This window comes from Sus scrofa, chromosome 3, assembly GCF_054392235.1.
Source record: "Sus scrofa isolate SSC_HxYL_T2T_F1_AM1 chromosome 3, Sscrofa_HxYL_maternal_Yorkshire_Landrace_v2.0, whole genome shotgun sequence".
NCBI classification, from domain to species: domain Eukaryota; kingdom Metazoa; phylum Chordata; class Mammalia; order Artiodactyla; family Suidae; genus Sus; species Sus scrofa.
The window spans coordinates 119810800-119836243 of NC_139385.1; the positions used below are offsets into that span (position 1 = coordinate 119810800).

General features: G+C 38.1%; 1 protein-coding gene across 23 annotated transcripts in view; it reads left to right on the top strand.

The window, feature by feature from the left end:
- MEMO1 (mediator of cell motility 1) overlaps positions 1-25444 on the top strand; it is a 114512-nt gene that overhangs the window by 51241 nt on the left and 37827 nt on the right. For 19 of the 23 annotated variants that reach the window (XR_014839395.1, XR_014839399.1, XR_014839390.1 and 16 more), the window contains 3 exon segments: positions 6784-6852; positions 16620-16732; positions 20322-20433. Coding sequence is in view for 10 of the 23 variants with exons in the window: in XM_005655247.4 (XP_005655304.1) it covers positions 6784-6852; positions 16620-16732; positions 20322-20433 (294 nt within the window). In the remaining 13 variants the exon portion in view is untranslated. 23 annotated transcript variants of the gene reach the window in all.

A 25444-nucleotide genomic window follows, 5' to 3' on the forward strand; every position in this document is an offset into this window, starting at 1 on the left:
AAAAGTACTCTGTGTTAAAAGAAAGATCAGTTTTTAGAGGCATAGTTTTAGCCAAATGACTAATTATAGATATTAAAGTATAATTTTCTATTTGTTTCTATTTTACATGGAGATCTAGAGTCTGGAACAACTAGCAGGGATGACTGTACATTAAGGATTTTAACAACTTTTAAACAACTGACTTGGACACAGTTTGATGATGCGTATTCAAATCTGCAGATCTCAAATTTTCATTGCCCTTCTTGCACACACACATAACTTGGTTGTTCCCTTAGTAAAGCCTCCTTTATTATGAGTGATCCCTTAATGGAAATATTTCCACATGCATGTAGAGTCACAGATTCTACTAATAAGAGAAGAGTGTAGGAACAGAGTATCAGTGGTTAGACTTGATGATAATTACTATGGCTTTGTTCATTACCATATATCTGGGCAGGGATAAAGGAAAGTATTAGAAATTCTTTTTGACTGTGATCTTGGTCCTTTGATGAAGTAGAGTTTCTCACCATGGAGGTTAAGAGGGATTTTATACCTAATGATTAAAAAAAAAAAATACACTGCAATGTATTCTCTATTCGAGTTAGGGCTCTCCCTCTCTTTTTGCAGCTATTTTGTCTTTCCTTCAAGCAGACTTTTAAGCTTTCAGCTTCGGAAATGACTGAAACCATGAAGTCTGGGTTCTATTATAAAACAAATTTACTTCAGGTAATTGTGTTTTCAGAACTTTCATATTTCTTTGTAGTCTTACAGGATAGATGATTCTATTAGTAAAGTTCCAGTTGTTAGACTTGTTGCCTTTTTTACTCCATGGACTCCTTCCCTTCTTCCTTCAAATATGTAAAAGTCTCTTAGGATGGTTAAGAATAGGTTCTAGAGCCCTACTGCATAGCTTTAAATCCCGGTGTGCCACTTATGTGTATGACCTTGAGCAAGTTTCTTAACCTTTCTGCTTTAGTTTCTTCATCTGTAAAATGAGAAAAATAAGAATTCCTATCTCATAGAGTTGTTGGGATTAATGAGTAATGCTTTGAGTTTTGTAGAATAGTGCTTGACATGCATTAAGTACTTAGAAAATATTAGTTATCCCCATTGTCATAACTGTCTCCCCCCCCCCCCCGCCAGCTTGGTCCCCAGATATGTCAGTTTTTCTTTTTAGATTCCAGAGCATTTATTTCTCATTTCCTACTGGCACTGACATCATTCCAGACCATGACATTACTACCTCATGCCTTAGTTTCCAAGAGAGCTTCACTTGGCACCTCCTGCCTCTAATAATATGTCCTTTGTGCCTTTGTTTCTCAGTATGTAATAACAGGTTTCTTATTGTCGTCACTCCCCTGCTCAAGAACATACAGCAGTTTTTCAGTAACTTGTTTTATCAAGCCCAAACTCATCTGTCTGTCTCTGGCTTAGCATTACTTTTCTTGTTCAGGCCAACTTCACATTTTTTCATCGACATCACACACTTAGACATTTGCTCATATTCTTCTTTCAGCTTTTATGCCAGAGTATCAGGATCACTACAGGATAACAGCAAAACTGAATTCGCTGAGCCATGGAACAGCTTATATTACCTTCTGGCTAAGATTAGAACTGTGTTGTGAGACTATTCCTATATTGAAGCAGCTTGATAGGCTCCCTTGCCAGACGTGTAAGGATGGAGTGACTACTATTAATCTGACCAATAAAGCCCTCAGTGATTTCAGTGTGCTTAGCCTATGTGCCATGTTACTTTATTCCTAATTAAGCACACTACTATCATGGTGGCTGTGATTGACTTAATGTGCATCTCTTTTTCTGTATTCACATCTTAAGTTAGTTCAGATGAGTATCCTTTTATTTTTTTTTTTAATTTATTTTTTTTGGATTTTTTTTTATTACTCAAATGAATTTATCACATCTGTAGTTGTATAATGATCATAACAATCTGATTTCACAGGATTTCCATCCCCCACCCCCAAAACTTTCACAGGATTTCCATCCCCCACCCCCAAAACTCTCTCCTCCGGAGACCATAAGTTTTTCAATGTCTGTGAGTCAGCATCTGCTCTGCAAAGAAGTTCCGTCAGTCCTTTTTTCAGATTCCACATGTCAGAGAAAGCATTTGATGTTGGTGTCTCATTGTATGGCTGACTTCACTTAGCATGATAGTTGAGTATCCTTTTAAAAATAGAACTTTATTGGGATATGGTTAACATTCAGCTGCATATGATGTGTACAATTTGATAAGTTTGAAATACAGATATACCTGTGAAATCATTATCACAATTAAGATAGTGAATAGGAGTTCCCATTATGGCTCAGTGGTAACAAACCTGACCAGCATCCATGAGGACATGGGTTCGATACTGGCTCCACTCAGCAGATTAAGGATCCGGCATTTCTGTGAGCTGGTGCAGCCTGGATCTGGTGTTCTGTAGCTGTGGCGTGGGCCGGCAGCTGCAGCTCTGATTCGACCCCTTGCCTGGGTACTTCTATATGCCATGGCTGTGGCCCTAAAAAAAAGCAAAGGAAAAAAAGATAGTCAATACATTCATTGTCATCATCATCAGTTTTCCTTGTGCCCTTCTGTAATTCTTTCCTTCTATACCTCTCTGCTCCACCCCACCCACTTACTGATTTACTTACTGTCACTATAGATTAGTTTTTATTTTATATTAGAGTTTTTTTTTTTTTTTTTTTTCCCTTTTTCTTTTTATGGCTGCACTGCAGCATGTAAAAGTTCCCTGGGCAGGGATTGAATCAGAGCTGCAGCTAAGGCCTACACCACAGCCATGGTAACACTGGATCCAAGCTGCATCTGCCACCTGCACAGCAGCTTGCAGCATGTTGGATTCTTAACCCACTGAGTGAGGCTAGAGATCCAACCTGGATTCTCACAGACACAACACTGGGTCCTTAACCCATGGAGCCACAATGAGAACTCTTACAGTTTTTTCTTTCTTTCTTTCTATTTTTTTTTTTTTTTTTCTTTTGGCTTTGCCTGTGATATTTGGAAGTTCCCAGACCAGGGATTGAACCTGTGTCATGGCAGTGACAATGCTAGAGCCTTAACTCACTGTGCCACAGGAGAGCTCCTGTTTTCTAGAGTTATTTAAATGGAATGAACTCTTCTTGTCTGGCTTCTCTCACTCAGCATTTTTTTTTTTTTTTTTTTTTTTAGTTTTTACCGTTCATTTTTTTAGCATAATTATTTTGAGTGTGTCAGTAGTTCATTCCTTTCTATTGCTGACGAGTATTTCATTGTATGGATATATTTCAATTTGTTTTATTCATTCACCTTTTCAGGGACATTTGGCCATTTCCACTTTTTGGCTGTTGTAAATAAGACTTGGATGAGTATCTGTGTACAAATCTTCATGTGCACATTATGCTTAAATTTTTTTTTTTAAGCATGGCATAGCTGGCAGGAATTAAATGACAGAAGTATGTTTAACTTTTTAAAAGAAATTGCCATACTGTTTTCTAAAGTAGTTGTACCATTATACATTTCCAAAAGTACAGATTGAGTTTCATTTCTGCGTCCTTGCCACACTTGGTATGGTCACTCATTTTAATTTTAGCTTATTCTAGTAGGTGTTTATTGTAGTTTTAATTTGCTTCTCCTTAATGACTAACTGATGTGGAGCCTTCTTGCATGTGCTTTTTGCTATTTCAGTGTATTCTTTTTTTTTTTAAATTTTTTTATTTTTTAGGGCTGTACTGGTGGCATACGGAGATTCCCAGGCTAGGGGTCAAATCGGAGATATAACTGCCAGCCTACGCCACAACCAAAGCAATGTGGGATCCGAGCTGTCTGTGACCTACACCACAGGTCATGGCAATCCAGATCCTTAACCCACTGAGCGAGGCCAGGGATCGAAATTGCAACCTCATGGTTCCTAGCTGGATTTGTTTCCGTTGCTCCATGATGGGAACTCCCCTTAACTGTGCGTCTTTTTTTATTTTATCTTTTTATTTTTATTTAATTTTTGCCATTTCTAGGGCCGCTCCCGAGGCATATGGAGGTTCCCAGGCTAGGGGTCGAACAGAGCTGTAGCCGCCAGCCTACACCAGAGCCACAGCAACTCAGGATCCCAGCTGTGTCTGTGACCTACACCACAGCTCACGGCAATGCCAGATCCTTAACCCACTGAGCAAGGCCAGGGATCGAACCCACAACCTCATGGTTCCTAGTTGGATTTGTTAACCACTGAGCCATGACGGGAACTCCCATGCATCTTTTTTTTTTTTTTTAAATTTATTTATTTTTGGCATTTTTAGGGCCATATCCGTGGCATATGGAAGTTCCCAGGCGAGGGGTTGATTGGCGTTGGAGCTGCCACAGCCACAGCAGTGCCATATTCAAGCCGTGTCTGCAGCCTGCATCTCAGCTCATGGCAATGCCTGATCCTTAATTCACTGATTGAGGCCGGGGATTGAACCTTTGTCCTCGTGGATACTAGTTAGGTTCATTAACTGCTGAGCCATTATGGGAACTCCAACTGTGCATCTTGAAATTGACCATGATGGATGGGAATGACTTACTATACATTAATAGGCATACTGCTACAAATCAATATTTTTTGTTGTTTATTTATACTTAAGAAAAGTAATTGGGAAAGGTTAATAGTGCACATTAAACCTAAAAATTATGTTGTATCTGTAACCTTTACATTGTGAAAAGCACAAAAAAGTGAGGAAGGAAATATGCTTTCCAATATTTGGAAAATTGTCTAATAAGCAAAGAAGTCATTCAAGTTATTGTGAAATAAGTGAAATTCAGGCATATGTCTACATTGTTTCAGTTTATCATTTATAAACATTGCTTGGCTATGGGTAAAAGAGTTCATCTAAATCAGTGAAAGCATTCTGGAACAATCAATTGCCTGTGTGGAATTTGCAGTGAAGAGTATTAAACATTTTTCATTGTTTGTAAATTGTGTGATACAGTAACCTTTTGTTTCAGTAAAGTTTATAATAAGCTCATATACATAGAATATGTGTACATTTTTTTTCCTGCAGAGCCATTGTTAAATATTTTCTGGCCACATTAAGAGAAATGTTTCTAGACTCACATAACTTGGGTCAAGAAAGAAAAATGAGGTTCTGGAGTTCCTGTCGTGGCGCAGTGGTTAACGAATCCGACTAGGAACCATGAGGTTGCAGGTTCGGTCCCTGCCCTTGCTCAGTGGGTTAACGATCCGGCGGTTGCTGTGAGCTGTGGTGTAGGTCACAGATGCGGCTCGGATCCCGAATTGCTGTGGCTTTGGCATAGGCTGGCGGCTACAGCTCCGATTGGACCCCTAGCCTGGGAACCTCCATATGCCTCGGGAGCGGCCCAAGAAATGGCAAAGAGACAAAAAAAAAAAAAAAAAAAAGAAAAATGAGGTTCTGAAAGAAGGTCTTTGTATGGGTGGTCAGAGAACCAATGTAGTGCTGAGACCAGAGGATTTAAATGATGGGGTGAGTAATGGAGAACATGAAAGGCATAATAAACAGAAGGCCAAGTCAGCTTTCTTACCACTGAAGACACAAATGGAGAATTCCCTGGTGGCTCAGCGGGTTAAGAATATGACACTGTCTGCGTGGCTCAGGTTTTATCCCTGGCCTAGGAACTTGGGCATGCCGCGGGTGTGGCCAAAAAAACAAACAAAGCAAACCAAACCAACTAAACAAACAAAAGACACAGAGGGAAGTGCGTTGTTTCTTGAAGGGTATTTGATTTGAATTTCTCTTGGTCTTATTTTTGTGTATGTAATAGTCTGTTAATGGTATTGAAGAGGAATATAAAAAACTCATATGAATGTTACATAAGTAACTTCAAGTAAACTTTGAATATCTCCATATGTGATTTTCCTTCAGACCAAAACAGATTACAAAATACGTTTTTTGTTTTTTTGGTTGTTTTTTTTTTTTTTTTTTGGCTGTATTCGTGCTAATGTGAAAGTTCCTGGACCACAGATCAATATCTAGCCACAGGAGTGGCAACGCTGAATCTTTAACCACTAGGCCACCAGGGAGCTCCTACAAAATACTTTTTTTTTTTTTTTTTTTGCCATTTCTTGGGCCGTTCCCGTGGCATATGGAGGTTCCCAGGCTAGGGGTCGAATCGGAGCTGTAGCCGCCAGCCTATGCCAGAGCCACAGCAACTCGAGATCCGAGCTGCGTCTGTGACCTACACCACAGCTCACGGCAACGCCGGATCGTTAACCCACTGAGCAAGGGCAGGGATCGAACCCGCAACCCCATGGTTCCTAGTCAGATTCGTTAACCACTGCGCCATGACGGGAACTCCCAAAATACTTTTTAACATTTAATTTGGAGCATAATACAAATGTGTTCCCTGTTATTTTCTAGAAGTTGCATTATTAGCTACATTACTTTTTTTTTTTTTTTTTTTGATCTTTTGTCTTTTTAGGGCCGTACCTGCAGCATATGGAGGTTCCCAGGCTAGGGGTCTAATCGGAGCTGATGCTGCTGGCCTATGACAGAGCCACAGCACTGACAGGTCCTAGCCACGTCTGTGTCCTACACCACAGCTCATGGCAACTCTGGATCCTTAACCCACTGAGCAAGGCCAGGGATCGAACCCACAACCTCATGGTTCCTAGTCGGATTCGTTTCCACTGTGCCCTGATGGGAACTCCTACATTACTTTTTAATCTACACACAATTCTGTTATGTTTACTGTAATTATTATTATTTCTTTCAAAAGGTTTTTTTTTTTTTCCCAGAATAACTTGCTTTTGAATCTGATCTTAATCTGATGATTAAGTTAAATATTTTTTTTTTGTTTTGTAGCCATGCTGGATATACGTACTGTGGGTCTTGTGCTGCTCATGCTTACAAACAAGTGGATCCATCTATTACGTAAGTAATATAGTTAGATATCGTTTTGATTAGATGGGGGATAGTTGGGAATTGTGTCATAATTGCTTTGTCACTGAAATAATTTGTTATATACTTGATTTCATTGAGAATTTGACTTTTTATAAATTTGCTTATACCTTATGTAGGTTATAAAAAGCTTTAATACTACTTTTCACTGTTAAAACATTTAGTTTTCACCTTTGCTTTGCTTTTTTTTTTTGGTCTTTTTGCCATTTCTAGGGCCGCTCCCGGCATATGCAAGTTCCCAGGCTAGGGGTCCAGTTGGAGCTGTAGTCACCACCCTGTGCCAGAGACACAACAACTTGGAATCTGAGCTGTGTCCGCGACCTACACCACAGCTCACGGCAATGCTGGATCCTTAACCCCTCTGAACAAGGCCAGGGATCGAACCTGCAACCCCCTGGTTCCTAGTCGGATTCGTTAGATTCGTTAACCACTGAGCCACGACAGGAACTCCCATACCTTTGCTTTGCTTTGTAAAATGTTTAGTTCTGGAAATGTTAGAAAGTTAATGCAATATTGTATTTTGTAAGAAGTGTATGTTTGGGAGTTCCCTCGTGGCTCAGCAGGTTAAGGATCCTGTGTTGTCACTGCTGTGGCTCTGGTTACAGCTGTGGCTCTGGGTTTGATCCCTGGCCCAGGAACATCCATATGCTGCCTGTGAGGCCAAAGGGGAGGGGGCAAAATAAATATGTATTTGGTCATCTTATTTCACGTACATATTTGGTCTTCCATAGTTTCTGGCTCACAATTCCCCAAACCCTTGGAATTTCTTAAGTGGTGAGAGTGACAAAGATGTCTCTTGTGTGTTAATGAGATGACTTTTCGACCCCACCTAAGGATATGCCAGGGTCAGGTTCCCAGGATAATCAGCCTTGTGATTAGAGGGTTGGAATTTTCCTTCCTACTCTCCAACCTCTTCTGGGGAGGGTAGAGGATGTGGATGTTGAATCCGTTGTTAACTTGACTATGTAATAAAGCCCCCATAAACCCCCAAAAGGGCAAGGTTTGGGGAGCTTCCAGATTAGTGAACCACATGGAGATTTGGGGAGAGTGGTATGCCTGGAGGGGCACGGAATGTCCTGACCCTTTCCCCTTACCTTGCCCTATGCATTTCTTCCATCTGGCTGTTGCTTAGTTTTTTTTTTTTTTTTTAATAATAAGCTGGTGATCTAGTAGGTGGAATGTTTTTCTGAGTTTTGTGAGCTGCTCTAGCAAATTTATTGAATGAAAGTGGGGGGTCATGGAAACCTCTAATTTGCTTTCAGTCTTTCAGAAGTATAGATAACAATCTAGAGTTGTGATTAGCATCTGAATTGAAATTCAAGGAGATGGTTGTTAGAATCTCTAAGCTGTAACCAGTTGGTCAGAAATATAGGTGACAACCTGGGCTTGTGACTAGCATCGGAAGTGGGGGATGGGTATGAGTGCATGGACATTCTTGTAGGACTGAACCCTTAACCTGTGGAATCTGATGGAGATAGTGTCAGAATTGAGTGGAATACTTGGTCACCTTGCTGGTGTCCAAACATTGCTTGTAGAAAATGTGCCTCCCCTTCCCCCGCCCCGCTCCTACCCACTACCCCTCACCCCACCAAAAAAGAGTGCACACAGTGGGACTGGGTCCAGGAACACTAACAGTTAAATATTTTGGTTTTTAAAATTTTCTTTGAAAACCTGGAGATGAACATTTTTAAGAAAAATGCAAAGCCCTTTGTTCTGGTTTAGTCACTTTGTAATTTAAAATTCTTTATTGTACTTGTTAAGTTGTGTTTAATGAATGAAGAATAATTTCTCATTGACAGGGTAAGTTACTTGAATTATTTTAGAGTCTGACAGTGAATTTAATATGGTGGTTGAAGTATATTAGCTCTTAATAACTTAATGACAGTTCTGAAATAGCTTTAAAAGAGATCTTTCTGGCAAATTGAGACTGAATTGTATACTACTCTCTAAAATGAGAAACTTGTGAACTATAAAAGCTTAGTATACCACTCTTTAAAATAAGAAGCCTGTGAAATTTAAAAGCTTCTGCTGCAAATAACCACCCAAATTACTTAATTTGCTGACCAGCATTATATTTAAATAGTTAATTCACTATATGTGAATCAGTATCGGGTTCTAGTCTGTATTGCCAGTTGTACATACAGTGTGTGAATGAATGAATTTTTTTTTTTTTTTTGCTTTGTTTTTTTAGGGCTGCACCTGCAGCATATGGAGATTCCCAGGCTAGGGGTCCAATCAGAGTGACAGCTGCTGGCCTACGCCACAGCCACAGCAATGCGGGATCTGAGGCACATCTGAGACCTATACCACAGCTCATGGCAATGCCGGATGTTTAATTCACTGAGCAAGCCCAGGGATCGAACCTGCAACCTCACGGTTCCTAGTTGAATTTGTTTCTGCTGCACCACGATGGGAGCTCCTGAATGAGTGAAATTGATTGTTTTTATCTGTCAAATGTTGATTGTTAGGTTAGACCCATACTAGAAGGGATGAAGTACAATCATTCAGAAGTAACACATACAGCCATGAGTATAAAAAGAAAATCTCACCTATACTCTTTTCCTTGGCCTTTGAGCAATTTGCTCAGATCGTTAAAGCAAAAAAGTTGCTATCTCTTGTTTTTAGGTATACTCTGCATGTTTTATCATACCTTTATTGAAAATTATTTTTAGGAAGCTTTTAGTAATAAATGAGATAATTTGCCAGATTGATGAGGTTTGGGTTAGCCCTGCCTCTTTTATGGTTTTTTTTTTTTTTTGTCTTTTCTAGGGCCACACCCGCGGCATATGGAGGTTCCCAGGCTAGGGGTCTAATCGGAGCTGTAGCTGCCGGCCTACACCACAACCACAGCAACGCGGGATCCGAGCCACATCTGCGACCTACACCACAGCTCATGGCTGCCAACGCCGGATCCTTAACCCACTGAGCAAGGCCAGGGATCGAACCCACAACCTCATGGTTCCTAGTTGGAATCGTTAACCACTGCGCGACGACTGGAACTCCTCTTTTATGATATTTTGAGGAGCATCTTTAACAAATATTTCTTGGAGTTCCCTGGTAGCCTAGCAGTTAAGGATCTGGCGTTGTCACTGCTGTAGCTTGGATCACTACTGGGGTGCAGATCTGATCCCTGGCTCAGGAATTTCTGCATGCCTTTGGAGTGGCCAGAACAACCCACAAATATTTCTTAAGACATATTTAATGTATAATTTTAACTTATTTAATGAATAAAGCAAAATAGAAATTAGATCGTAAAGATCTTCAGAAACTTCCTTTATATGACTCCCTGCACATAAAAACCAGCTATAATCAAGGCTGGTTTATATAATAGCCTTTTCCAAATGTTTTTCTGTTTGGCAGAATTTTTATTGATGATGATAATGTGCTGGAAGGGTACCTAAGGGTACCTCTGAATTAAATTTGGTTTAGGAATTTATGTAGAGATATAGAGCTGATATTGATAGAAGTGGAAATTGTGTTAAATAAGTTGATGGACAGTGGGAGTGGAAGCAAAAAAGTAATAAAAAGGGAAGAGAGTCAAGGACTTAAGATGATAAAGGAGATTAGTAAAAAGAATGGCAAATAGTGGATGATGATATATACGATCAGCTTATTTTCGTAATTAGTATATAGTAATTGAATTCTGAATACAAACATTCGAAAGTCTCAGGTTAAAAATAATCATTGACAGTCAGTCATGGTTGTATTCTCTTTTTTTTTTTTGTCTTTTTTGCTGTTTCTTGGGCTGCTCCCGCAGCATGTGGAGGTTCCCAGGCTAGGGGTCTAATCAGAGCTGTAGCCGCCAGCCTACGCCAGAGCCACAGCAACGCGGGATCCGAGCCACGTCTGCAACCTACACCACAGCTCACGGCAACACCGGATCGTTAACCCGCTGAGCAGGGGCAGGGATCGAACCCACAACCCCATGGCTCCTAGTCGGATTTGTTAACCACTGCACCACGACGGGAACTCCCAGGTTGTATTCTCTTGAAAGTGGCCCTCCCTGAGATTTCCATAGTCTTTAGAGTCCTTTGAGAAAATAGAGAAAACATACTTTAGGGAATGATAAGTGTAGAGAGAAGTAATAGTCCAAGAGAGAAGGATTAATGTGATACCACTAGCTTTCATTTTTATTTTCCCATTTTATACATGTTAACCAGGATCATATTTTGTACTGTCTTGCACTTTGAATGGATCTTTTACTTTTACATGGTTTTGTAACGTCTTTTATGAACATTTGGAAAATATTTATTCATTGAGTTATGCAGATCTTTCAAATGTTAACATCATACAATGTCAAAAAATCACATCTGTTAATATCAGCATCAGTTTCATCAGAAAAATCTTTAATTATTGGGAAGTAATCAATCTCACATTGATGTAAGTTTTGCAGAATTCTAATTTGCACTTAAAAACTTCAATTTTGTCACTGGCAACAAACATGTCAAATGTTATCTTTGAAGTATCAGGCTCATTTTGTTCATTTTCTAGAAAATTTCTGCCAAACACCTAAATTGGAAAACCGTAATTTGTCTACAGTCACTTTTTGAAGTAAGAATTATATTCCGTGGGAAAAGTCTAGTGTAGCTCACAACTCAAAATCGTACAAATGCTTTTTCCTTGAGACATACTTCTGTATGTAGCAGAAATGCTTTGTGTGTTTATCACTATAGGTTGAATGGATAGATCTGCTGTTGCGGTGGCTATGGCGAAGGCCAGCAGCTACAGCTTGGATTCCACCCTTAGGCTGGGAACTTCATATGCTGCAGATGTGGCCCTTAAAAAAAAAAAGTTGCGTGTATTTTGTTATACAGAATATTAAAAAAACCTGTACTCAAAATTCAAGATTTAATGGAATTAAGTGAGACTGTCTTAAAAAAAAAAAAAAAAAAGGCGTGGATGAAGGTGAGGAATACATGACTACTAGTACATTTTGATTCTGTTACCTTGATTGTAGTTCTAATGTGCCAGCAGTTTATTCAGCCTCACTTTTGTACCACAAGTGCAAGTGTTAACACATTGGAACCTTTTCATTCTTTGTATTATTATGAAGATAGTTTTGATTTTTGTGGACTCCTTGAAAGGGTCCTGAGGAATCCACAGTTCACACTGTAATTCAGGAAATGCTGTGATTCAGGGTGATTGGATTTAGATTGAGGATAAGGTATTGGAGGAGGCATCTTTGAGGAAATGATTTTTAAGCCACACAGAAAGAGCAATAGCACATGTAAGCTTTGAAATAGGCCAGGATGTTCTTGTCATAAAGAACTGCAAGAAGACTGTGTGTATAAAGTGCTGTGATCCAAGGAGTGAAGAATAACACAAGAAGGGGCCAGTTCATTTGAGACTTTAGAAGCCATTTTAAGGATTTTGAATTTTATCCTCTGACTGTGAAAAGCCATTGAAAGACTTTGAAAAACAAACAAACGAACAAACAAACAAAAACAGGAATATGATCTGATTCATGTTTTAGAGAGAATGCTCTGGCTGTTTAAGGAATTTGATACATTTAATTAAGTTCTTTCCCATATTTATAGTTGCAGAGTCTTTTTCTATTACTGAAACTTTAATTAAAAACCAGAACTCAGGTTATTACTTAGATAGTAACTTAATTTTCATTCATATCGTTTAGATAACCTTTCAGAGCAGAAAAAGAGAACAAAAGGGAATCTTCTTTGGGGCCACATGACATTTTATTCTTTAGTTAAAATATCTCCACTTGCCATGAAACACTTAAAAAAAAATTACCTGCATTCCATTTAGTATAAATATCTGAAAAAAAAATTTTTTTAAATCTTTTTTGCCATTCCTAGGGCTGCTCCCGAGGCATATGGAGGTTCCCAGGATAGGGGTTGACTTGGAGCTATAGCCACCGGCCTACACTACAGCCACAGCAGCTAGGGATCCGAGCCACGTCTGCAACCTACACCACAGCTCACAGCAACACCGGATCCCTAACCCCCTGAGCAAGTCCAGGGATCGAACCTGCAACCTCATGGTTCCTAGACAGATTTGTTAACCACTGAGCCACGACGGGAACTCCAGATAGTTGAATTTTTATGAGAACAGACGGTATCTCAAGTTTTGGGTGCACAGAGTACGCTTCTCATAGTAAGTGACTCCACAAATGTCAATTCTCTGGAGGTATTATTATATGTGAACTGTATTTCTGAGAAAATGTCTACTGATTTTTTTCCTTTTTTCATATTACAGGTTTCTTTTACATGTGTGGCAACAGTGATTGTGTGCTAATATTTGAAAGTTACTCTGTTAAGACAAAGTAAAAGAGCAATTAATTAATTAAAGGGAGAGATAGTGGCGTTACTTCCAGTGCCTACGTGACTTACTTCTCTCCAAAATATGTCTGGCCTTGGTGTTTATGGCTCTAGCAATCTAAAGAAAATATATTATCTTTTAGTTACACTATTAGTTTTCTTTTTGTTCGCATGTAGCTAACACAGAGATCCATTCTGAGGTTATTATTCATTTAATGTTTATTTTCTTTTTTCTTCTTTTCTGTGATAACATAGCCTTTTTTGGTTTGTTTTTGGGTATATCGCTTTTAAGCTTTCTGTACTGATGGGATCTAAATCTCTTTTTTTCCTATTTTCTCTCTTAACTAAATGTGGAACTTCATTATGTTGCTTTCGGGGGAGTTTCTGCCAAACTGTAAAGAATTGTTTGAGTACACAATTGGATAATTGAGACTGGTAGGGGCTCTTTTCATCACCAGTCTCTATCTTTTCATCTAGGTTGGGTCTGACAAAAAGGCAAGCAGAGTGAATGGTTGAGTATTAGAGGAGGCAGTTAGGCTTTTGAAGCCCACCCTGGATGTTTATTTCCATAGTAGTGCTCATCTTTTAGCCACTGTTAGAACAACCTTGTCACACTTAGCTATGAAATATATCTATGCCTAGATCAATATTTTTAAAATCCTTTCATATTTTAATTATATATTCTGGATTTCCCAGGAGTGTTCTGAGTTTAAATATTCTGTCCTTCTCTCTTTTCATAGAAATACATTCCTCAGTCATTAAAAATGCCTTTTTTCTTACTCCTTTTTTCTTTTCTTTTTAGGGCTGTACCCATGGCATATGGAAGTTCCCAGGCTAGGGGTCGAATTGGAGTTGCAGCTGCTGGCCACTTCTGCAACCTGCCCCACAGCTCATAGTAACACTAGATCCGTAACCCACTGAGCAAGGCCTTGGATTTATGAACTTGTGACTGTATCAGGTTCTTAATCCACTAAGCCACAAGGAGAATTCCCTTCTTACTTGGTACTTTTTTTTTTTTTAGGAGTACACCTGGGGCATATGCAAGTTCCCATGCTAGGGGTTGAATTGGAGCTGCAGCTGCCGTCCTACACCACAGTCACAGCAAGGCCAGATCTAAACTGCATCTGCGACCTACACCACAGCTCATGGCAACACCAGATCCTTAGCCCACTGAGTGAGGCCAGGATTGAACCCAAATCCTGTGGTTCCTAGTTGGTTTTGTAACTGCTGAGCCACAATGGGAACTCTTTTTTTTTTTTTTTGTCTTTTTTTTTGCCTTTTCTAGGGCCGTACCCGTGGCATATGGAGGTACCCAGGCTAGGGGTCTAACTGGAACTGTAGCCGCTGGCCTATACCAGGGCCACAGCAACGCGGGATCAGAGCCGTGTCTGCGACCTACACCACAGCCCATGGCAACGCTGGATCTTTAACCCACTGAGTGAGGCCAGGGATTGAACCCGCAACCTCATGGTTCCTAGTCAGATTCATTAGCCACTGAGCTACGACGGGAACTCCTCACAATGGGAACTCTAACTTGATTGTTGATTCATGTAATACATGTCCTTTGGCAAGTCTCCTAAATATTCAGAGTTACCGTTATCTGTGTTACACATTAGACTTAATTTTAGAAATCATGGTGAAGTTTATGTACTGTTGATTAAGTTAGGAGAACATAGTGGTATCTCTTGTTCATTTTGGAATGTATAGATTTGACTTTTTTCCTTAAATGGTTATTATGTTGATTATAGCGATAACATGAAGTGAGCATTAGCAGGGGAGAGGGAAGAGAGATTATGTTTCTGAGTAGAAATGGCCTGTGGGTGAAGTCCTTCATATGTGCTCTGGGTAACATCCTGAAGATTGCAACATCTTGAGGAGATTTGGAGACTAAACTGAGAATTACGTTTTCCTTACCCACATCTTTTTTATCTCTCCTTATCCACATCTTTTTTATCTTTTTATTTTATTTACCTCCCCTAATAGCAAGTAAGTTGTAGTGGACAGCATGTTAATTCTCTTAGCTTTAAGAGGACTTTATCAAAATAAATATATTGCTGAAGCGCACATTCCTTGGCCTGCACAGTTTTTGATGTGGAAGAGCTTTAGCTCCGTGTGTCAGTCTTTGCATCTTTATCCACTCATTGAAAAATAAGTGGTACTTACTTTTCTAGATACATAGCTTTCACATATTCATATTGTTCTTATAGTTTTGGTTCTTTGGGAATCTGTAAGTTTGTGTATGTATGTGTGTGTGTTTGTGTATGTGTGGTGGAGGAAATTTTATTATGAATCTGGGAGAACAGAGAAAATGGATAGCTTTGGAATTTAGGTTGTAGAGATGTTTGAGATAAAATGAGAATAAGTTAATTTTACTTGATGTGAAGATAAAAGGGATTGTTAAGATTTAAGCTACAGTATAGCCCAGTTCTTTTCTTCAGCCTACAGTGCAAATAACACATAATCAAGTTTCTTTGTTTTTGAGAATGACTTCTACTTGACTGGGAACAGAGAAAGCTTATTACACAGAATTCTTCTCAACAAGATGCCTTTTTTTTCTCTCCCTTGGAAGAAATGTGGAAATAGCTTTATCAGAATGTTCCTTTGTAATGATATTTTGGATTTTTAAAAATTATACTCTTACATATTTTTTATTAAAGTTGTAGGAAAGTTTAGAATGTGTCATAATTTTGAGATTTTATTTAGTACCTGAAGTAATGTTTAAAATTCAATTAATATAGCTATTGGAAATCTTTTGTATCCTAGCCATAGTGAATACAGAGGTAATTTTAAACATAGGTGGTTAGTTTACTGTAGATAATCAGTAACCAGTATTTCCAGTTGTTGAACATAGTTCTTTTAAAGGCTTTCCAACAAAAAGACAAAGATAAGTAATTGAACTTAATTAACAAGAGGATCAAGACAATTGTAGTTATATTAGTTTGCTAGTGTTGCTTTAGCAAAAATAGCATCAACTAGATGACTGAAACAACAGAAATTTGTTTTCTCACCATTCTGGTTGCTGGAAAACTCCCAAGATGAAGGTTTTGGCAGGGTTGGTTTCTTCTGAGGCCTCTTCCTTGGCTTGCAGATGGCTGTCCTCTTGATGCCTCTTCACATGGTCACCTCTCTGTGCTTGTGCACCCCTGGTGTCTCTTCTTATAAGGACTCATGTCTTACTGAATTCAGGCCTCACTCTAGTGGCCTCATTGCCTCATTTTAACTTAATCACCTCTTTAAGACCTTATCTCCAAATAAGTTGCATTCTGAGGTACTGGGGTTGGAACTTCAACATAAGATTTCAAGGGAACACAATATAGCATGTAACAGTAGGTAATGAAAGCATTCAAGAAGGAAAACAGTATTATATGTAATTTTAAAAAATTACTTATTTTTTCCCTTTTATAATAATAATAAGGTTTTTGTAGAAGTGCAATTGTTCTGTGTTTTTTGTCGTATATCTCCTAGCCGGAGAATTTTCATCCTTGGGCCTTCTCATCATGTGCCCCTTTCTCGATGTGCACTTTCCAGTGTGGATATATATAGGACACCTCTGTATGACCTTCGTATTGACCAAAAGAGTAAGTATATAGAAATCTTACAGCTTATAAACAGCTAAAGTTTTTAAAAATAGGAATTAAAAGTTTCTTTAAAATTAAAAATACATCATAAGTAATATTTTAATTTTAAAAATAAAATTTGTTGTAACTAACCTGCAAAAAACAAAAACAAAGAAAGGAAATCTTCCATATGCCTAAGAGACAACTATAGATTTTCTGCTAGCCACAAAAATCTTTTAGATCCACTAGTCTCTAGACTGTAGTGGTTACCTTCATCATCTGGAAAGTATCATATACTCACTGTACCATTAAACAGGAAATATGTACCCATAGCAACTTGGTGGAAGATTCTGGACATGTTAATCTACCTCTGTGTATTAATAGTTCCTTCACTGTAAGTGGATAATGGCGATAATAACTTTATTTCCTCCTGTATTATTTTTATAGGAAAAAGATGAGTCTGTAGTTGTGAAACTCTGCAAGAGGGTGCTGCATAAATCTTAAATATATTTTATCTTAAAAACATGTCTACTATTTTGATTTTTTAAATAAGGTTTCAGATATCACATTTTTTATTTATTTATGTCTTAGTTTGCACATTGAATGTGTATAAAGTCTTTTGACTTTATAATAGTATTTTTGGAGGAATGGGTGAACCTAAATTTGAAAATACGGAATAATACAGTGACCATAATAACAAATACTCACATTCTTTCATCCACACTTGACTCAGAATTTCCCCTCATCTGAACTCAATTTACATTCCCCAAAGTAACCAGATTCATGAACTTGATGTGTCCTTCCAATTCGTCAAATTATATTTTGTATGTTGAGTGTTTATTGTTTCGAGAATTTTTGCAGCACATTCTTCTGTTGAATGAAAAGAGGCCATTTCAAAGGAAATGATCACCTCTTTTTCTTTAATTTTTAGGTATAGATTTTCATAAATTGGAATCTTAAATATTATAGACTATTAGCAGTTTTTTTGTTAGGGTATATCTTATTAATGAAACTGGAATATTACTAGTCTTACTCCCTGGAATGGCTTTGGGCACACCTTTTTCACTTTTAAACTTTTTTTTTTTTTCTTTTTTTCAATGGCTGTACCCTCTTTGGAATGGGAGTTCCTGGGCCTGTTCCCAGGCCAAGGATTGAATCGGAGCAGCAGCTGTGACCTATGCACAGCTGCAGCAACGCAGGATCTTTTAATACACTGTGTCCTGCCGGGGATTGAACCTGCGCCTCTGCAGTGACCCAGGCCTCTGCAGTTGAATTATTAACCCATTGTACCACAGTGGGAACTCTTTAAACTGCTTATTTTATTTTATTTTTATTTGTAGGGCATATGGAAGTTGCCGGGCTAGGGGGCTAATCTGAGCCACATTTGTGACCTAAAAACCACTTTTGGCATTGCCAGATCCTTAAGCCTCTGAGCGAGGCCAGGGATCGAACCCACATCCTCGTGGACACTAGTCAGATTCTTAACTTGCTGATCCACAATGGAAATTCCATGCTCTTTTTTTTTTTTTTTTAAAGTTGAGTATTAAGTTTTGTATTGGGGCAAAATGAGAACTTAAGAAACTCTGAGAAAATTACTCTGAGGAGGCACGGGGGAGCTAGAATGCACATGAGTTTTGCATCACAACAAGGAGCAGGTAGTAGGAACAAAAGATTACTGCTAATAACAGAAAACTAGATATCTCCAAGTTAAGGAATTTAGTGCTTTTTGCTGTATGGGAAGATGCAAGGTGTGGGCTCACTGAAATCATTCCTTTGATATGCACCATAGCTATCTGTGGCTAACATCTTGTTAATAAACTGCTTTTAAAAATTTATTTATTTTTTTCTTCCAGTTTTATTGAGATATAATTGACATACAGCACTGTATAAGTTTAAAGTGTACAACAGAGTGATTTAACTTTACATGCATCATGATATTACCACATTAAGTTAGTTAGAGTAGCCATCATCTCTTATAAATAAAAACTTGAAGAAATAGAAAAAAATACTTTTTTTCCCTTGTGATGAGAACTCTTAGGATTTACTCTCAACAACTTTATCTAAATGCAGCAGTGTTCATTATATTTATCATATTTTTCATTAGATCCCTAGTACGTATTTATCATATTACTGGAAGTTTGTACATTTTTACTATTTTCATTCAATTCTCCTTCCCCTCTGGGACACATTTTATTTTTATTTTTTTAATTTATTTTTATTTTTTTTGTCTTTTTGCCATTTCTTGGGCTGCTCCCGCAGCATGTGGAGGTTCCCAGGCTAGGGGTCTAATTGGAGCTGTAGAGCCACCTGCCTACGCCAGAGCCACAGCAACTCGGGATCCGAGCCGCGTCTGCGACCTACATACACCGCAGCTCACAGCAACGCTGGATCATTAACCCACTGAGCAAGGGCAGGGGTCGAACCCTCAACCTCATGGTTCCTAGTTGGATTTGTTAACCACTGTGCCACGACGGGAACGCCACACTTTATTTTTAAATCCTTATTGGAGCATTCAGAAAATTTTGGTTTTGGATAACCTGCCAGTGAAGGAGTGGAGGATTTTTTTTTTTTTTGCTTTTTAGGGCTGCACCCAAGGCATATGGAAGTTCCTAGGTTAGGGGTCTAAACAGAGCTACAGCTGCCGGCCTTATGCCATGGCTACGCAGGATCTGAGCCACATCTGTGACCTACACCACACAGCTCATGGCAACACTGGATCCTTAACTCAGTGAGTGAGACCAGTGATCGATCGAACCCACAGCCTCGTGATTCCTAATTGGATTTGTTTCCACTGTGCCACGAAGGGAACTTCAAGGATTTTTAATTAGGTATAATTTTAAGAAAAAAAAGTCATCCCATTATTTGTTTGTTTCTTTGATGTTGGTAAACTTATATGGGTGTAGTTATAAAAATGCTTCCTCTGTTCAATGATAAAAAAAACTCCTGTCTTTTTTTACACATTAAGTTTCATTACTTTTTTGCTATTTAACATCTAGTTTTAAGTATGATTCATCAAAAGGGTGTGAATTACTAAATCATTTAAAAATTTTAAGGTCGTCTAAGGCATGGTACTGTGGTAAATTGATATTCCAGTCTATCCCATGAGTTTAATTTTTAATTTTGAAGAAAATAGCATTTTTAGTAGGAATTTTCTGTTAGTTTGACAGGAACCAGAGGTATAAAATGATAATCCTATACATTTTATTAAAAACAAAACAAAACTCAAAAACTATATTATTAACCTTATGAGTAGGTAGACAGGGGTTTTTCCATGTTTTAGTAGGAGTTCTAATCAACTATGTTCTTTTTAGTATCTGCTGACAAACTAAGGTCAAGAAAAAGCTTAGAAGTGATGTTAGGTATAAATGAAAGGAACTGATGAAAAATCTGAATTATTATTTTTATGCAGCTACATAACATACGAAAATGCTGAGTAAATCATTTCATGTCTTATTGTTTTGTCTGGTATGTAAGAAGCTAGTTTTTTTCTCCTTTTTTAAAACTAAAAATGGCTTTTGCCAAAGCATGGAGTTTTGTGTTACTGGGTGGAGTCTAACAGGATAAGGATATACATTAATATATTTGTTTTACTATATTTTGAAATCTCTAGTTTACGGAGAACTATGGAAGACAGGAATGTTTGAACGCATGTCTCTGCAGACAGATGAAGATGAACACAGTATTGAAATGCATTTGCCTTATACAGCTAAAGCCATGGAAAGGTATATTAATTAATATAAGAAATCCTAGAGGAATCATGGATATTTAATATCTTTGGAATTATTTTAACTAGGGTAAGATAATCATTAGGGTAAAGAGATTAAAAATTTTTTGTTGAAATTAAAAATTCGAGATTGGATTTTTTTGAATGTGGATTGAGTTGGCTTTGAGTAGTTTGCCTATGAAAGCTAAACATATGAACTGACATGGTTGTTTTATTAGGTGGAAATATAAAAATGAACCTTTGTGTGTGTGTGTTTGTGTGTTTTGATTTGCCTGTTACCTTATTCATTATACATTTATTTATCTCATAATAACAATTACATTCTTTCATGGTTCAGTGCTATAAGTAAGTAATCTAACATTTTAGATTTGGAGGTAACTTTGGAGCTAATTTATTTCAGCCTTAGTCAACGTACATGAATCTCTTTCGTAATATATTGACAGATTATTATTTGGTACCTATTTAAAGTTATTTCAGTGATAGTGTGCTTGCTAAACAATAAGTAGAGTGAGGATAGGGACAATATCTGTTTTGTTCTCCACTTAGACCCCAGTGCTTCGCACAATACCTGTCACATGGTAGTCATTGATTTATTTTAGTAAAATGAAAGAATTGCTTTAAGCACTTGGTTTCTTCTTTAGGGCAATATTCAGACTAGAACGTCTTCCTGTTGTAGGTCACATTTCTCTAATTTTTTCAACCATTTCCTTTATATGGACTTAATATTCCATATAAAGTTTGACTAGTTCTAAATATGGTGAGATTATTCCTTCTCTGGTCCTCATCACTGTATTATTCTCTGGTGCACTTTAGGTTCTCTGTAAATGTTTATTCATTAAGTACATTAATGAAGTCTGAAATTACATGAACAGTTTTTTTGCTGGTAGGGCTTGCTTATGTCTGACGTGCTTGCGGTCAGTTCAGACCCCAAGGCTTTTTCATATTGTTAAGCCGGATTATTTCCTCCTCCTTGTACTTTTGTGGTTGATTTCTTTTTAACCCTAAATATTTTAAACCTAAATATTTATGTCTCTTCTCTTTATTTATGTCTCAGTTAAGTTCTCTTTTTCATGTTGGTTTTATTCCATTATTGCAGTTTGAGGCATCATTTCCACTCTTATTTCTGTTATCAAAGTATTATTTGCTTCTCTTAGTATTAGGTTATCCTCATCTCTTCACAATGATAACTATGAGGAATTACATAAACCTGGCGAAGTTTCCAAAAATACTGTGGTATTAAATTATAAGCAATATAATTTTAGGTAATTGTTTTAATACATTCTAACTCTTCGGAAATTATTAAACCAATATAAACTTTATTTTTTGGATTTTTAAATTTTTTTGTCTTTTTAGGACCACACCTGCAGCATATGGAAGTTCCCAGGGTAGGATCGAATTGTAATTGCTGGTCTGTGCCATGGCCATAGCAATGCCTAGACGGGTCTGGGCATTGCTATGGCCACCTACACCGCAGCTCATGGCAACGCCAGATCCTTTACTCACTGAGCAAGGCCAGGGATATTACGTTAGGATTGCTGATACTGACTCTTGGAAAGTAGCCAGTACTTTTCTTTTGTAGTCTTTGTTGTGCTCCTGTATCAGTTATCCATTACCGAGTAACACATTGCCTCAAAACTTAGTGACTTAAAATCACAGCTATTTTATTGCTCACAATTTTTGTGTCAGTAGTTTGGATATCATCTTGCTCTGGTCCACAAGATACTGACTGAGATAGCTGTGTGGGCCTTGAGGATCCAGTATGGCCTTAGTGTTGGCTTTTTACCTGAGATACCTTATTTGTTCTATAGAAGTACTGTTTATTTATCAGCCAGGACTTTTCTGTTTTCTTGGCCTCTTTATAGAAAGATAGCCTGGATTTCTATACATAGTGATTTCAGATAACAAGAGAATAAAAACAGAAGTTTTGTGGCCCTTTAAGGCCTAGGCCTGAAACTACATAATATCATTTCCACTGCATTTTATTTTTCAAAGGAGAAATAGATTCTACCTCTTGATGGGAGGAGTAGCATATGTGTACAGGAGTAGGTGGCATTGTTGGCAGCTGTCTTTGCAGATGGACTACCACACTTCTTCCTGTGGTGGACAGTTTCCCTTTCTCCAACATGGAAGACACATCCAGCTCTCCTAAGATGCTCAGAAATCTCATCCATTTACCACCTCAGGTTCAAAATCCAATATCTTATGATCTGCATTAGGTTGGGGTGTAGATGAGGCTCCTTGGGTGTAGCTGTTTTTGATTTGGATACCTGTGAACTAAGAAGACAAGTCTTCCTCCTGGCCCCCACTATATTCAATGTACAGTTTTGAAACAGGGACAGTTAACCACAGTAGTTACTTCCATTGGAGAGTGAAAGAATGGGAAGTATGTAGTAGTGTCTGGTCCAAAGCAGTTCTGAAGTCTAACCAGAAAACCGAAAATATCCTTGATTATGGCTTAGTTCTGTCTTCTGGTTGTGGCTTCATAATTCATTACAGATAGTTCCTGATTTATGATAGTACCACTTGGGATTTTTAGCTTTTTGATGGTGTGAAAGTGATATATAGTAGAAACTGTACTTTGGATTTTGAGTTTTATCTTTTCTCAGGCTAGCAGTATGAAATACGATGCTCTCTGGTGTTTCTGGGCTGTGGCAGCAAGCTGCACCTTCTAGTCAGCCACATGATCATGAGGGCGATCAGCCTATAATACTCTTACAGTCCTTCTGTACCCATACAAACATTCTGTTTTTCATTTTCAGTACAATATTCAGTAAATTATGAGAGCGAGTCAATGCTTTATTCTAAAATAGGCTCCGTGTTAGATGATTTTGCCCAACTGTAGGCTAATTGTAAATTCTCTAAGCACATTTAAGGTAGGCTAGGCTAAGCTATAATGTTTAGTAGGTTGGGTATATTAAATATATTTTCAACTTATGATGGGTTTATTAAGACTTAACCCCATTGTTAAGTCATGGAATGCTGTGTTATTCTTAGCTCTTTGCTGAGTTCTTTAGATTCTTTGTTCTATTCTCTGTCTTACTTTTCCATAAGAAATGGGCCTTGTTTGCATCTGATTAGCAGTTTTAGTCTGCTTCACGTATGGGACTGTTTAAGAGCCTAAGGCCTCTTTTCATTTCATTTCAGTGTTTTGTCTTGTTTTTTAGTCCAAACTGATAGAACTCCATTAAACATTTTGTGGATGTTCTATGTATAAGCTTGTAAGTGCATTCTGTCAGACAAAAGTCACATCCACAGTTGTTTCTGAGACAGGATTCTCTCTACTTTGGTTCCTAAGTTGGGGGCCTATAGATTCTTAGAAGCGCTATTACCTGCCTGAGAGAGTATGCAAGCACTGTCTTAATTCTTGAGGTCTTACCAAAGGGTTTTACAAATGTGGTTTTGATTTGATGATTGTGAGCCCAGGTTCTTGTTATCATTCTGGATTTGATCTTTGTCCTTAGACTGTTTCTTCAGCTTATCTGAAGAGGCTGGCCACAAGAAAGTTATTTTCTAACCAAGAAACTCCTTGTTAGAAATACTTCTTTCAGGAGTTCCTATCATGGTACAGCAGAAGCAAATCCAACTAGGATCCATGAGGTTGCAGGTTCGATCCCTGGCCTTGCTCAGTGGGTTATGGATCCGGTGTTGCTGTGAGCTGTGCCGTAGGTCGCAGACACAGCTTGGATCATGCATTGCTGTGACTGTGGCATGGGCCAGCAGCTGTAGCTCCGATTGGACCCCTAGCCTGGGAATCTCCATATGGCATGGGTGCAGCCCTAAAAAAAGAAAGAAAGAAAAAATAAAGAAATGTTTATTTGAAATTCTGCTTATAATTCTTTAGCTCATGTTTTTCTTCTCATACTTTCTTATATTTGGCTATAAAGAAGTCATTGACACTTTGAATATATTGCCTGGAAATCTTAGCTGGATCTATAGGTTCATTAGGTGTATTTTTAAACTTCTGAGCTACTTCATGTGACAGTTATGTTAATTGTTCTGCCTGTAAATGATATGGATCACCCTTCTTCTGCCTCCTATAGTAGTTTCCTTACTGTCCATTCAATTTCCAGTCTTCTTGTCACCCTTCCAGGTTCTACCTGTCTCTGTATTCCAAAAGCAAATATTACGGAGTTTAGGTTTCTCTTGTGGTAGTGCCCTTTCAAGGTACCATTTTTTAGTCACAGTTATCTGCTGCAGCCTGACATATCACCTTAGAGCGCCTTTTTTTTTTTTTTCTTATGATTTTTTTGGGTAGAAATTTGGTCAAGGGGTAAGTGGTGACCACTCATCTGTTTCATTTGGTGCCAGTTGAGACAGGCTGACTTAGGCAGAAGGTTCCAAGATGCTCTCACTTCCTGTCTGGGCCTTCGGTGCAGGTTGTCTACTAGGCACTTTAATTCTCATCTTGGTGCTGTCTCCATTTGTTGTTTCTCTTTCTTCAGGGTCTTTCTCTACACATGGTTTCCCTTTCCTGTTGGACTGTCATGAAGTACATGGCAGTTGAAGGTAGCAAGAAAGCAGGTAGTAACTTTCAAGTCTCAATATTCAGGCTTGGAACTGGCACAGTATCACTTAATGCTGCATTCCATTAAAGCAAGTTGGATGGCTAGGTTCAAGGGGAGGGAGAAGTTAATTCTGTACCTAATAGGAGGAATGGCATGAGCATTCAAAGGTGGGAAGAATTTTGGTGATTATATTTGTAGACAGTCTACTACTTCAGTTAAATAGCTGTTTCTGAGAATATATATATACCTTTTTCCCTCTTCTCTAACCTATTCCCTACTCCAGGGCAGCTAGTCTATTCTCTGTCTTCTGTACCCATCTCAGTACCTGGTATACAAAAGGATCGCAGTAATTAATTATTGAATAAATTAATAATAGTCTTTCTATTTCCGTACTTTCATTAAACATTTTTCCAAAAATAAGATCAAAAATTTTTAACTGATTTTTCCTATTGTGAGCCTATTTCCATGTGTTTTTTTTAAACTTTTTTTTTTTTTTATTGAGTA